Source organism: Electrophorus electricus, chromosome 25, assembly GCF_041902795.1.
Source record: "Electrophorus electricus isolate QZ-2024a chromosome 25, ASM4190279v1, whole genome shotgun sequence".
Taxonomy (NCBI): Eukaryota; Metazoa; Chordata; class Actinopteri; order Gymnotiformes; family Gymnotidae; genus Electrophorus; species Electrophorus electricus.
The window spans coordinates 6,544,284-6,557,575 of NC_137521.1; the positions used below are offsets into that span (position 1 = coordinate 6,544,284).

The 13,292-nt window shown below is 39.8% G+C and overlaps 1 protein-coding gene across 1 annotated transcript; it reads left to right on the forward strand.

Moving 5' to 3' along the window:
• The first annotated feature begins 5,060 nt into the window (after positions 1–5,060).
• Positions 5,061–13,124, forward strand: gls2a (glutaminase 2a (liver, mitochondrial)). The gene is made up of 18 exons (XM_027016020.3): positions 5,061–5,574; positions 5,829–5,916; positions 6,643–6,764; positions 7,167–7,296; positions 7,542–7,621; positions 7,713–7,876; positions 8,457–8,515; positions 10,296–10,328; positions 10,477–10,535; positions 10,627–10,693; positions 10,784–10,834; positions 10,958–11,134; positions 11,229–11,360; positions 11,446–11,538; positions 11,703–11,764; positions 11,963–12,039; positions 12,165–12,228; positions 12,309–13,124. The coding sequence occupies exons 1-18, from the start codon at positions 5,387–5,389 to the stop codon at positions 12,496–12,498; spliced, it is 1,836 nt and encodes a 611-aa protein (XP_026871821.2). The 5' UTR covers positions 5,061–5,386; the 3' UTR covers positions 12,499–13,124.
• The last annotated feature ends 168 nt before the right edge of the window (positions 13,125–13,292 follow it).

A 13,292-nucleotide genomic window follows, 5' to 3' on the forward strand; every position in this document is an offset into this window, starting at 1 on the left:
ATTTGTGGTAATTATTATTAACATTTCAGTGTTTCTTTACACCTGAATGAGCTACTTATCATATCTCAAATTTCACATGAAAACAATCTCCATCTGATATTTTTAGGTTATTCATAATCAATTAATATATAGAAATATGTAAAGTTGTACATTTCTTCTGAAATTTCCTTCTCTCTGTCCAAACACAATAAAGCATCCGTTATATCATTTATCAAACTGTGGGAAAAGTAGAAGAAAACTTTGGTGCCCAAGGGATCAGGAGAGCAAAATCACCAGGAGCAGGGGAGAACTGTGGATGAAAAGGGTGAAAAAAGAAACCAGGAAGAAGGCTATTGAAATTCTGGCCTCTGTATGAGACATCCTGTGTATGTAGATGAGCATGTGAACAAGTGTGTGTGTGTGTGTGTGTGTGTGTGTGTGTGTGTGTGTGTGTGTGTGTGTGTGTGTGTGTGTGTGTGTGTGTGTGTATGAGCATGTGAACAAATGTGTGTGTGTGTGTGTGTGTATGAGCATGTGAACAAGTGTGTGTGTGTGTGTGTGTGTGTGTGTGTGTGTGTATGAGCATGTGAACAAATGTGTGTGTGTGTGTGTGTATGAGCATGTGAACAAGTGTGTGTGTGTGTGTGTGTGTGTGTGTATGAGCATGTGAACAAGTGTGTGTGTGTGTGTGTGTGTATGAGCATGTGAACAAGTGTGTGTGTGTGTGTGTGTGTGTGTGTGTGTGTATGAGCATGTGAACAAATGTGTGTGTGTGTGTGTGTGTGTGTGTATGAGCATGTGAACAAGTGTGTGTGTGTGTGTGTGTGTGTGTGTCTGCACTGATAGATCTAAATACGTGTGTGTAAGTTTGTGTGAAGGGAGCTCTGACTGTGTACTCTGTCCTACGCACACACAATGCGGCTCTGTGTGAAGGCCTGAGGAATGTGAGAGCAGGCCGTGCAGTGGGGGAGTGTGGAGCCGCGGGTGTAGGTGGAGGGTGGGTGAGGAAAGGTAGCGAGATGGAGGGAAGAAGGAAGGGGTGGCAGGAGCACGGCGAGGCTCCAGGGGTGTGTAGGGTGGCTGGGTTCCTCAGAGTGGACGTTGTCAAATCTGCAGGTTGGCAAGAGAGCACGGAGCAGCACCAACCTACTGACCACAAGCGCTGCTAATAAAAGCCGCCCCCCGCCCAGTATCCATCAGCAAGCACAGGTAGGATTTAGGTTGAAATATTATGCAAAATCCCCAACTAGACAAAATGCATCAGACTGTCATCAAGATTTTATAGCCCATTGGATCTATTTTCTCTCAAAAGACACCTTTATCTCTGTACCTATTTACAAATTCCCATTAAACTATGAAGCTTTATACTGCAGTTTTGCTCTATATGTCAACTACCCTCCAGAGCTTTAGGATTTTGTCCACAAAAACTTCTAAGAAATGTCTACCTTCAGAGCACTTCTTCAAACTGGACACACAGTATTAATGTAATAGACATTATTATTGCACAAATGTTTCTGTGTAATGTACCATTTTATTTCTGTAGAGGAGCCACTGACAAACTATTGGTACATAGACACCAGTGTTTTCTTTGTTCTTGCTTGCTGTAACAGTGAATAGTGAAAGTAAAAGGAACAGTGTGGTTGAGACTGCTTTCTTGAAGTTGATTAGACTGTAATAAACAGTAGATTTAGCCAACCACTCATTTGCAAGGTTTCAAAACATAGATTTCCTCAGCTGTGATCTTGCCCTTCTTCTGCTGATCTACAGTCACTAGACCACTGAAGGGTTTCGGGAGATAAAATCTACGGAAAGTGCCTAACAACCTTTCTAATTCTGCTTTGAGAAAATATGTGAAATACCACAACAAATATGCAGAGACCTTTGTGCTCTCAAAGGGAGCAAATGTGCATCTAAAACTGTAATATTACTTTAGATAGATAGATTACCTAGGACACACATGTGCACACATAGATAAACACTCATGCTTTCTCACACACACACAAACACTTAATGATTACTTAGACAAAACAAAGCAAACAGTTCCCTACATTCTTAGCTTCTCTTTGGCAAACCACTGAGGTTAAGGGTAAGCCTTGTAAACTATCATGAGAAACTGGCCCAGTTTCTAGGCAAGGAACCAAAGGCCTTAATAAATACTAAGAATGATTTATGAATTCAGAATGCCTTAGACTTGTCAAGACACTATCAACTTGAATTTGTTTTAGAAATGTTCATAATCCTCAATTCCATTTATATCATTCTGTCAGCTATGAAAAAGACTGCATTATTGTGCTGTCATTTGTACATCTATTTTTGTGAATACAGGTTTACCTAGAAGGTAGAGATATAACAATAATACCACTTTATGGAACTTATTTATAAATTTGAGTTTCATGACTCTTTGCCAAACTGTAAAAACCATACAAACATGAGGTCTGGCCAAGGAAGAGATGAGAGTGAGCAAGGCCAGGTAGTGGAAAGGAAGATGGAGGGAGAGAAGGGGTTTAAGATGGCGCAGGCAGACAAAGCCAGCATTCATGGCCATAGAGAAGGAATGAAAAACATTCTTCTTCTCAAGACGCATAGTCATCAGTAGGGCATGGGTTGGGATATGTGTGTGTGTGTGTGTGTGTGTGTGCGTGCGTGCGTGCATGTGCATGTGTGTGTGTGTGTGTGCGTGTGTGCCACCAGCAGCGGATGTGACACGGAGGGAATGGGTGTTTGATCTGATAATAAGAGTGTATAATGTAACCAGGGCTTTAGTGTAAAGACACTCTCCACCCAGTAACTACCAGCTGTATTAAGGAAAGGAGAAGTGTGATGCTGGGAATTCATTTCCTCTCTCTCTCTCTCTCTCTCTCTCTCTCTCTCTCTCTCTCTCTCTCTCTCTCTCTCTCTATGTGTGGGTTGGTCATGCAGCCACCGTGCAGGTGACTTGGCTCATGCAGGCCCTGCATGCAGTACTCAGAACTCAGAAGAATATGAAGTCAGCCCAGAGGCCAGACACTACTGCAGGCATGAGAGAAGAGCCATTCCTACTGCTTTTTCAAGATCCAACTAACTGAGGCTCCTTATGAAGCTGATGCCTATACCTAATGGAAAAGGCCAGCACTTGTATTTGGCTATGGAGAGGTGAGACTTATCTGCATGACTTGCTCTGCCTCTAATGGATCACTGTGAATTTAGTGTCCTGTATATGGAGATGAGTGGGTGCAGTGTGCCCCCTAGAGGACAAACAGAGACTAAAATGACTAGTTTTAATTATTTTTTGCAATTTGGGAAATTTAAAGCAACTCAGACAACCTGCTGGCAACAAATTAAGGTTAGTATTTCAGACTTCATCACTAAAGATTTCACCTCACTTTTTTGGTGTATGTTGTAATTTTGTGTATGTTCAGGCTTCTAATTGACCATGCAGTGTTGAATAAATCCTTCATCGAAATAAACTTTGAAAATACCTGATGGATCTCATACATGACTTTATTGTTCTATAAGAGAGTAGTTATATTAATATCCACCAGGGGGTGGTCTTGCACAAAAATGCGATGACAGCTTAGTATTAGAAAAAAGAAAGTCAAGTTGTATGTTTGGGACATCTAATTAGAGATAGTATTGAAGGATTTGAAACGAAGACATCACCAGTCCTAGACTGTTAGGAATACCTATATTTGTGTCTACAGTCTCTGGCATGTTGACGAGCTGAGCTGAGAATTCTCTAGCATTCAGTAAGGGCGATCCCCAGTGTCTCCGCTGGGAGCTCCAGGAGTAACCTGGTGTGAAGCTTTGACGATGGAGCTCTCTGTCCTGGAGCAAAAAGCAAACCTGATTTGTAGACTGTACATCTTCGCCTGAAGCTCTAGATAAAGAGTGAAAATTTGTACACGAATTAAACAGGAACGCTTTCGACACTTGACTAAGCCGTACAATTGAAGAATATTCTCTCTCCTCGTGCCGTGTGGCCAGTCTTGATAGAATGATGGGCAGGAAAGGATATGCAGATCGGGCGATATGCAGTTGCCCTCTGGCCCCTTTGGTCAACTAGAATTTCAGCGGGACCTCCAACACTCAGCACACTTGCTCAGAGGATAATGAATGACTATATAGCCTTGGGATATCTGCATAAACATTCTCAGCTAAGTAAGCTTCATGGTGAGACCAAAGTTGTCAGTCATGTTCAGTCAGATTGTTAGGTGTGGAATTTTGCTGATCCAAGACCCATTTCTACTGCATGAGATCAGAGAACCATCTAATGTTTCTTTTTGTTGTTGTATTGATATGGGACATGATTGATATGTTGTGTTAATGCATGTATGTGTTTAATAAGTATATTTAATCAAACAGACAAAAGCTTAATCTAATTACTATAAAACTAAACATATATTAAACATTTGAAATGAACCTGTGAACAAAGTTGGGGAAAAGTACTTTGAAATAGAGTAAAATGAAGCAGTTGAATTACCACTACATTGAATTATGAACAATGAATTGACACGCTATGGCTACGCTCTGACAGCAAGTATAAGTTGACCAAATCTATTTTTAAGGCTATGACCTCAGGTAAACGTGGCCCAAGTCCGATATTTCCTACATATGTAACATAGTCAATTGGATGGCTGTGTAAACAGCAAAAACACAGCGAATCTGACATTTTCAATTTTCATTTGGACCGCTTTCATATGTGGTACTGAAACCCGAGACGTAAAGCCACTCTGTCAGAACATCTAGACTGGAATGCGCGCGTCTTTTACGCCAAATTTGCCATTCTCATCCTTTCGCGCTGGCAGGAAGGCGAACTGGTGGACACCTGGATATTTGTCTCCTATGAAGTAGATGCCATGACTCAACAGAGAGCCATCGTGAAAATCTTTTGCCTTCTCCCCCTCATAATTTGTCGACGAATTCGCAACTGGCCTCATTAAGAAGTTGCTGTATTTGGCTGAAGTTACAAGATGAATATGTTCAGACTGGCGGATATAGGCCACATTAAAATATAGATTGTGAACTAGTGACCAAAAAACTGGATTTATGCACATACTTGGGTTTGGCCCACTTTTGCCTCTAGTATCCTTAAGATTTTCAATCAAGGACAGTTTCGTGCTTAGCGCTTCCGAGTAGCTCTCGCAGCTACGCACTGGTTTCGTGCCAAGGGACAGTAATCCGTTGCCAAGTATGGGACCGATGAAGTCTCGTCGCTATTGGTCACTGGCCCTTCTGCACTGTAAATGCAACCACCTCCCCTGTTATTTCCCAACTCAACTTAGAGGTTCGTCGGTCATCAGCTGTCGGTCACGCTTGTCACGTGTCTTGTGCCTGGAAAGTACTTGGAAAAAAAGAACACACGCAAAGGATATTTGAATAACAGTCCTTACAACGACATCTGCAGAAGTTTGCTCTCATTTATTTCCTCATGCATTGTCTAAAGCACTTACGATTGTCCAACGCTAGAATTTGTCTGACTAGACAAGCCGGGAACTTGCTAAGACCTGGAAGCAACGGTGAGCGTTTGTTCCGAAGACAGCTCCGCACGAGCGCGTCTTCGCCTACACAACATCCGCATTTTGAGCAGGTGGTTCCAGACCAGGGTACAGTGTACAGGTAAAGAAAAAAAAAAGTACATACAGCGGTACTGGGCTGGTTTTGAAATTTCATTGCGTATCAAAAGTGAACGCATTTTCCACTGATGTGGTTGGAAATCTAATCCCTATATTAACAACCAGTCTCAGCTAAATTCGAGTGTCCTGAGCGAATTATGACGTTATTTTTTAATTGAAAAAGTCATTTATTTCTATAGAACGATGTCTTCAGTTTAATCTACAGTGTTTCTTTATCTTGAATTCTTATTTTGTTAGGAAGGGAGTGGGTTCTGGCCAGGAGGACCTGCTGTTTTACACAATAACTCAAGGAGAGGAGAAGATCTCTGTGTCTCATTTCGTTAATGTATGTTGTAATGGAAGCAATCAGTCAAGACATTCACATTCCAGTTGTACTGGAAACTAAAGACTGAGTAAAATACACATGCTCACATACACATGTATGCACAGAAATATGTAATCACTCTCAAGCCAATGTATAATAAGTAAGAGTGTGCGTGTATGTATGTCTGTCTGTCTGTCTGTCTGCCTGCCTGTCTGCCTTGTACTGAGTGTGTAAGAATTGGGGTCATGGGCATGTACACAGCATGCTTTAGCGCACATGCCACCCAGAAATAGCTCCACTGCACTGTGATTTCACCCTGATGCACATGCACACACTCGCACGCATTCAAATATGCATAACCCTTTAACACAAGCTTCTGTAAATATAACCATATGCTTGAGTCCTTTGATTGAATTTGCTTCAGTGCTACTTTTTATTTATTTAAAGAATGTTGAGCTGAAGTCAGGATGACAGCGTGTGTAATACTCTGGTTTCTCTCATATCATACAGGCAGCAGTCATTTATCTGAGTCCCATCATAAAAGTGATTTATTTCTAAGAGCACATAATCAATGTAATGTTTTTACAGCCGTGATCACTAGCAGACATCTACCTAACGTTTCTTGCATTCTCTATTTGTGATCAATATAATTTTTTTACAGCAGCTATCACTAGCAGATACCTAACATTTTTTGCATTTTCTATTTGTGTGTGTGTGTGTGTGTGTGTGTGTGTGTGTGTGTTTTAGGCACTGCAGAGCACAGGGTTGGTTGCCTCAGACCCACGACTGCAGGACTGTATGCAGCAGCTTGACCAAGCAGTGCAGGAGTCAGCAGGTACAGCAGTGATGGATCAGGAGCTTTTCAGGAAGTAAGTGGGTGGGCTGGGTTTGGTTGGGTGTGGTTTTAAAAGGTGTATTTAGAGAGAACATCACTCAGATTTTACATTTGTGAAGAAAACCTCAGACATTAAATGAAGGATTTTTGTAAATTGGGGAATAAATATTCATTACCTAGATTTCCAATACTCTTTAATTAAGTTTAACATGAGGTTGACAAGAAAAATAGCATAATATAACTCACAGAACTCACTGAAGTTATAGTTAATTACTCCAAGAAAACACACAGGTGCAAACATAAAGTGACACAAGTATAAATATAGCATTATTTGACTTACTGGGCAAATATAGCAATAGTCATAACTATTATTATTATTTTCAGAATAAATCAAACTGTAATATGATATTAACTTATTTTATAAATGTTTTTGTAGATGTGCTGCTAATAATATAATACTACTCACTGAAGCCTTTCAGAAGAAGTTCATTATTCCAGACTTTATGACATTTATAGCCAATATTAACCAGCTGTACTACAGTGCACAAAACCAGCAAGGTGGCCAGGTATGCCACAAGCGCACACACACACACACACACACAAATTTATATATATATACATCAATAACCTTTTATATATATATATATATATATATATATATATATAGATATAGATATAGATATATAGATATATATATATATATATAGATATATATAGATATAGATAGATATATATATATATAGATAGATAGATAGATAGATAACCTTGATCAATAAACAGATCAATAACCTTGTCATATTTGTATACACAGGTAGCAAACTACATCCCACAACTGGCTAAATTCAGCCCTGACCTGTGGGGTGTGTCACTGTGCACAGTCGATGGTCAGAGGTGATGAAATCTTTCCCATTTCTGTCTTGTCAAATTCTCTCACTGTTTTCTATGACCTTCTAGAATTTCTCTCTTTCTTCTTCTCCCCAAGGCACTCTGTAGGGGACACGAGGGTTCCATTCTGTTTGCAGTCTTGCATAAAGCCACTTGAGTATGCTCTGGCAATCCACGAGTCCGGGACTGAGAAAGTGCACCAATATGTGGGAAAAGAACCAAGTGGCGTTAAATTCAACAAATTAAATCTAAATGAGGATGGTGAGAAACTAGTTTTTAGCTTTTGACAAACTGGTTTTTCAATTTTTAATAATTGAAATTTTGCATCATTTTATACATATGTTTAAGTAATTACAGAAGAAAAAATACACCATACCAGAATTCTCACAGAACGCATGTTTAACAATAAAGAAATATTAAAAGTATACCCTTTAAATTTGGTTTAAGCATGTGTAAACCTGTACGAGTGTGCATTTGTCATTTCAGGCCTATATACTTAAGTAAGTTTTAGGACATTCTGCTCATAAAGTGCATCTACAGTTTACCAGTTTACGGGAAAAGGTACATAATCATACATAATCCTATTCACAGCAACTTTGCAAACTTTCAAAGAAGACCAGGCCACTACAGATACTGCGAGACATGCATTCAGTGGTGTAATCTAGTTTCTAAATCCATCCTGAAATCTGTAGTTTTCCTCAGTTAAACTTTGCTTCCATACATTCCCAATTAGCTCTTTCATAATCTTTCCCAGTGGGACGGTCTATGACCTTCACTTCCTTTGTTTGAAGTTCCCATAATGCATTTTGGATCATGCCTAAGTGAGTGTTTCTCTTTTCAGACAAGCCTCATAACCCCATGGTTAATGCAGGAGCCATAGTCATCAGTTCTCTTATAAAGGTAAGAGTAAATATTTATTTTATATCTACGCCATGACATATTCACTGTGTTTGCATCAGCAGTTTCTTTGGTCATAGTTCACCTGTGTAGCAACGGACAGAGTCAGGTGTCACCATTTGGTGTGAATGCATGACTTCTTCCTTCCCTATTTGTTTACCACCGCAGTTACACTATCCAACAAGTAAGCAAGGGGGCAGAGGAGGGTGTAAGTGGGTGGAGACTGAGAAGGGGGTGGTGGGCAGGTAGATAGCTGTTATAATTAGTGTCACTGGGGGTTTGTAAGGAGGTGTGTCATGTCAGCCAATAAGAGTAATCCTCAGAGAGGGTGTCCCATGGAATAGTGAAGCAGAGGGAAAAAGAAATTGCTGGGGTTAATTTAAGGTCACATTGTTTTGACAATGCACTGTCGCTAAGGTAAATTGATCATTATAAAATTTAATTTTAAAAAAACATGCATAAAGGGCTTTAGTTTAAGTAGTTTAGAATCAGATCATAGCCTTAGTTTCACTATTCTAATGTCAGTAGCAGACAAAAAGGCTGTTTTGGAGCAGATCTCTACTGTTACTGAAACACACCGGAGTATTTTTAAGACTGAGACACTCCTCAAGCAGACTGTGTGCCCTGACCTTTCCCTGAGCTGGGTGTACTATCTACACTTCTTGGAACACTGCATCTTAACTACTCAAACGTGAGGCTAGTAGGAAACCAGATCAACAGTGGGGTGTGTTCCAAGCACACATACACACACACACACATACACACATAAATGTTCACACTACCACTCTGTGGTAGAATGTTGTATTGTGTTACGATGTAGAACTTGCAAGCATTGTCTGTAGGCAAACTACTGCTGGGCAATAAAACGATCTCGAAACAGGATTGCGATAAAATTTATGTCAATAATGAGGATAAGATTTGTATTTTTTATTCGATAAAGATAAATGTAGCAGTCTATCACATAGCAGATCCTCCAAAGCTGAGGAAAATGTTGACAAAGTTACCATGACATCACTTATATTGAAGTGGAAATCTGAAACGTGATGAAACACAGATTAAGATGGCCTGCAAAATATGATGCTGGTTAGTGCAAACCAAGACAGGAAACACAGCACATCTTTTCCATCACCAAAAAAGGTATCATCCCAGTGGCCACAGTGACCACACCCACAGTGCGAAAATGCAGCCCGTTAGTCCAAGCCCATTTTAGCAGCACTAGTGGGGCTGTACTAAAACAACAATAAATGTCTTCTTTTGTCACCATTACCCCCTTTGAAAAGCAATTAACAAGGACCAAGGCTATAACAAAAGCACCGTTTCAACAACCGCAGATGTAGCATAATTACTGGTTTACATTGTTTAAATTCTGCACTTTTTACACAAATTTCTAAAAATTTGAGAGATGTAAAACCAGTACATAATATTAATAATAATATTAATATTACTTTGTTAAAATAAAGTTTCTTAAGGCAGATAAAGCATGTTTGTACAGATAATTGTTTACATTATGTTTCGTTTTTACAAATAAACTATAGTCATTAGCAGTATACCTTTGAAACTGGCAGCTTTATCAAATTGTGATAATATCAATATCAGTCAACATGGGGAAAAACCATGATCATATTTTTGCCATATCACCTAGCCCTAAGGCATGCCATATATATTTAAATATAAATTCTTGCTGTCATAAACCTAACACTTCAACACATATCTTGTCTGACACATGACATTTGTCTGACAAACATGTCTGTAAAATTACACCCTGTCTTTCTCTGACTCTCAGCCTGAGGTCAAGAAGGCTGAAAAATTTGACTATGTAAGTACAACACAATTGTTCATTTGTTTTTCATATAGTATGGTGAATATATTTAGGATTTATATGCGTGTATATATATGTGTGTGTTTGTGTGTGTGTGTGTGTTTGTTTGTTTGTTTGTATATTTAACCCTGTGTACTGCCCACAGATGATGGACTATCTGAAAAGAATGGCAGGTGGAGAGTATGTGGGCTTCAGCAATGCTACGTAGGTTACTTCACTAACTAGCTTCTTTGGTGATGTACGTGAGATGTACTTGTTTGTTAAGAGAAATACAATGTGAAATATTTCCATATAGGTTCCAGTCAGAAAAAGAGACTGGTGACAGAAACTTTGCAATTGGTTATTATCTGAAGGAGAAAAAAGTTAGTATGATACTTAGTTTGAATGGATTTTCAAAGCAGGAGTCATGTTGTTAGATGTTTGTCAATTAACCTCTCTCTAATTATTATTAGTGTTTCCCTCAAGGGGCAGACATGATTGCAGCACTTGATTTCTACTTTCAGGTGACTGAACCTTTTCATGAAATTAAGCAATATAGCAGTAAGAGGAATATTTTGCCTATTTCTGGAATATTCAAAAACAAGAACATTTTCTGCCCTTCCTTTTGTTTCTGTCCCTCCCCCCAGTTGTGCTCCATTGAGGTGACGTGTGAATCAGCGAGCATCATGGCTGCCACTCTAGCTAACGGTGGAATCTGTCCAATCACAGACAAGCGTGTGTTGAGCGCAGAGGCTGTGCGAAACACCCTCAGTCTCATGCATTCATGCGGCATGTATGATTTCTCTGGCCAGTTTGCCTTCCATGTGAGGCTTCCACACAAGCACATGTATATTCCTTGTCTAAGCAGAAATTGGTTGTAAAGATTTTTTTCATGTTTTGTTTCTGCCTCTCATGCAGGTGGGCTTGCCAGCTAAGTCAGGAGTATCTGGCGCAGTGCTTTTGGTAGTTCCTAATATCATGGGGCTTATGTGCTGGTCTCCACCAGTTGACCGTGTTGGCAACAGTGTACGTGGAATTCACTTCTGTCAGGTACACACTTTCTTACGCAAGGACACACACACACTTGATACTGCTGACTAGCTGACTAATGTCTAGTGTGGGGTCTTTTCCTCAGGAACTGGTTTCTCTTTTTAACTTCCATAACTATGACAACCTGAGACACTTTGCCAAAAAGCTGGACCCTCGCAGACAGGCGGGTCATGAGAGGGTGAGACTAGCAGAATTGCCAAATTGGTGCTCATACGAGTTAGCTTCAGACAAAGTGGCACTGCATGAAGAAACCATGACAATGAATCTGACATATCTGAGCTATAAATGATTTAGAATGATCTGTGTGAGCCGTGTGATTTGAACATTTGTTTGTTTTTACAGAATAAGGCTGTAATTGAACTGATGTTTGCAGCATACAGTGGAGATGTCTCAGCACTCAGGAGGTTAAAAAAAATTTCTGTGTTCTTTTTTATACATGCTATACATTATTGTCAGTACACTGTACCTAATGGGCTAGTTTAGCTGACCTGGATTAAGTCTAGACTAAATTGCATGCCTCCTGTGATTGTCCCCTGCTTTTTTGAAAATTGTGCACCTGTTTTATATTACTGCAGTCACTGACTCTTTTGTAATGTTTTCAGGTTTGCATTGTCGGCCGTGGATATGGAACTGAGGGATTACGACTCTCGGTCTGCTCTACATGTTGCTGCAGCAGAAGGTGTCTTACTCAAACCCATCCATTCATCAAGACTCATTCTACCCATCCCTTCACCAAGGGCTCACTTATGCATTCTTATGCATGTTCCAAATATGACTTCATGATGACCTTTGTTTCCATTTTAGGTCATTTAGAAGCTGTTAAGTTCTTAACAGGGACATGCAGAGTGAATCCACATGTCAAGGACAGGTAAATAGACTGTGTCTTGCTTTTTTATGAGATAGTTTTTCTTGCAGCATCAGTAAGAAGACCTGTCTCCTCTCATTCAGGTGGGGAAATACACCGCTGGATGACGCTCTGCAGTTCAGCCAGGACAGCGTGGTGGAGGTGCTGAAGCAGTACCAGTGCATTTACTCCCACACGCTCCTGCCTGAGGTGATCAGCCCACAAGCACCCAACGGTTCTACGCTGGACGCAGAGGACCTCAGGAGCATGGAGTTGCTGGAGGGGTTTGTTTGACATGACGCTGCTAGTCACGATACATATTCCTGGGAGGTTTACGGTCAACGGTCAGGTGGATAAGTCCACTGGTCCACTGGACCAGTTCCATTGTTCCCATCATGGACTAAGCCTCCAAACTAGAATTAGCTCAAATGGTGCAGACACACACAATGAGTGATGTCTTACAGAACAAGAAGAAACTGCATTCTCAGTCTACTCCTGTTTTGGTTTCTTCCCTATCCTGGTTCTCAGCACTCCAATAATATGCTAATAACATGGCTCACACAGAATAATCTTGGTGAATTGGCTAAGATTCTAAGATTTGATTGAAAAACTCTATATAATTGTAACTATTGGGTCCAAGAGGAATGTTATCAGCAAATATCAATAAGCTTATTTGTTAATGTAAATAGTATAGCAAACTTAACTAGCACTAGGCCTGTCAAGGTTACACATACAATTTAGGGGTAAAGCACATACATAATGGGATGAAATATGATCTTATTTGATCTTTATTTAAAGTAAATATGAATGTCTGTGTTTGAATTATTTTAGGTGCTGCTCCAAGCAACAACCTAGAGATGGTATATTGTCTGTTTGCAACAGTATAAATTAACCTCCAAAAAACTCCCCATTGAACACTATTGAATAGAAATTAAGAGCTATTTTATTTTATGAGCTTTAAAAAAGCTTGGTAATTATTTGGTCAAGCCTGATAATGCAAAGGTTATTTGTGACAGCGACAATGAGACCTCTCATGCCTAAAAAAAGAGCATGCAAAACAGAACATTTGAAATAAAAGAATACTGCTA

Bases quoted from the DNA above. Each gene is read 5' to 3' on its own strand.
- gls2a (XM_027016020.3), top strand. From the start codon at position 5,387: ATGCATTGTCTAAAGCACTTACGATTGTCCAACGCTAGAATTTGTCTG. The intron at 6,765-7,166 runs GTAAGTGGGTGG...ATGTTTTTGTAG, and splicing joins GATCAGGAGCTTTTCAGGAA to ATGTGCTGCTAATAATATAA. The intron at 10,536-10,626 runs GTAGGTTACTTC...ATTTCCATATAG, and splicing joins GTGGGCTTCAGCAATGCTAC to GTTCCAGTCAGAAAAAGAGA.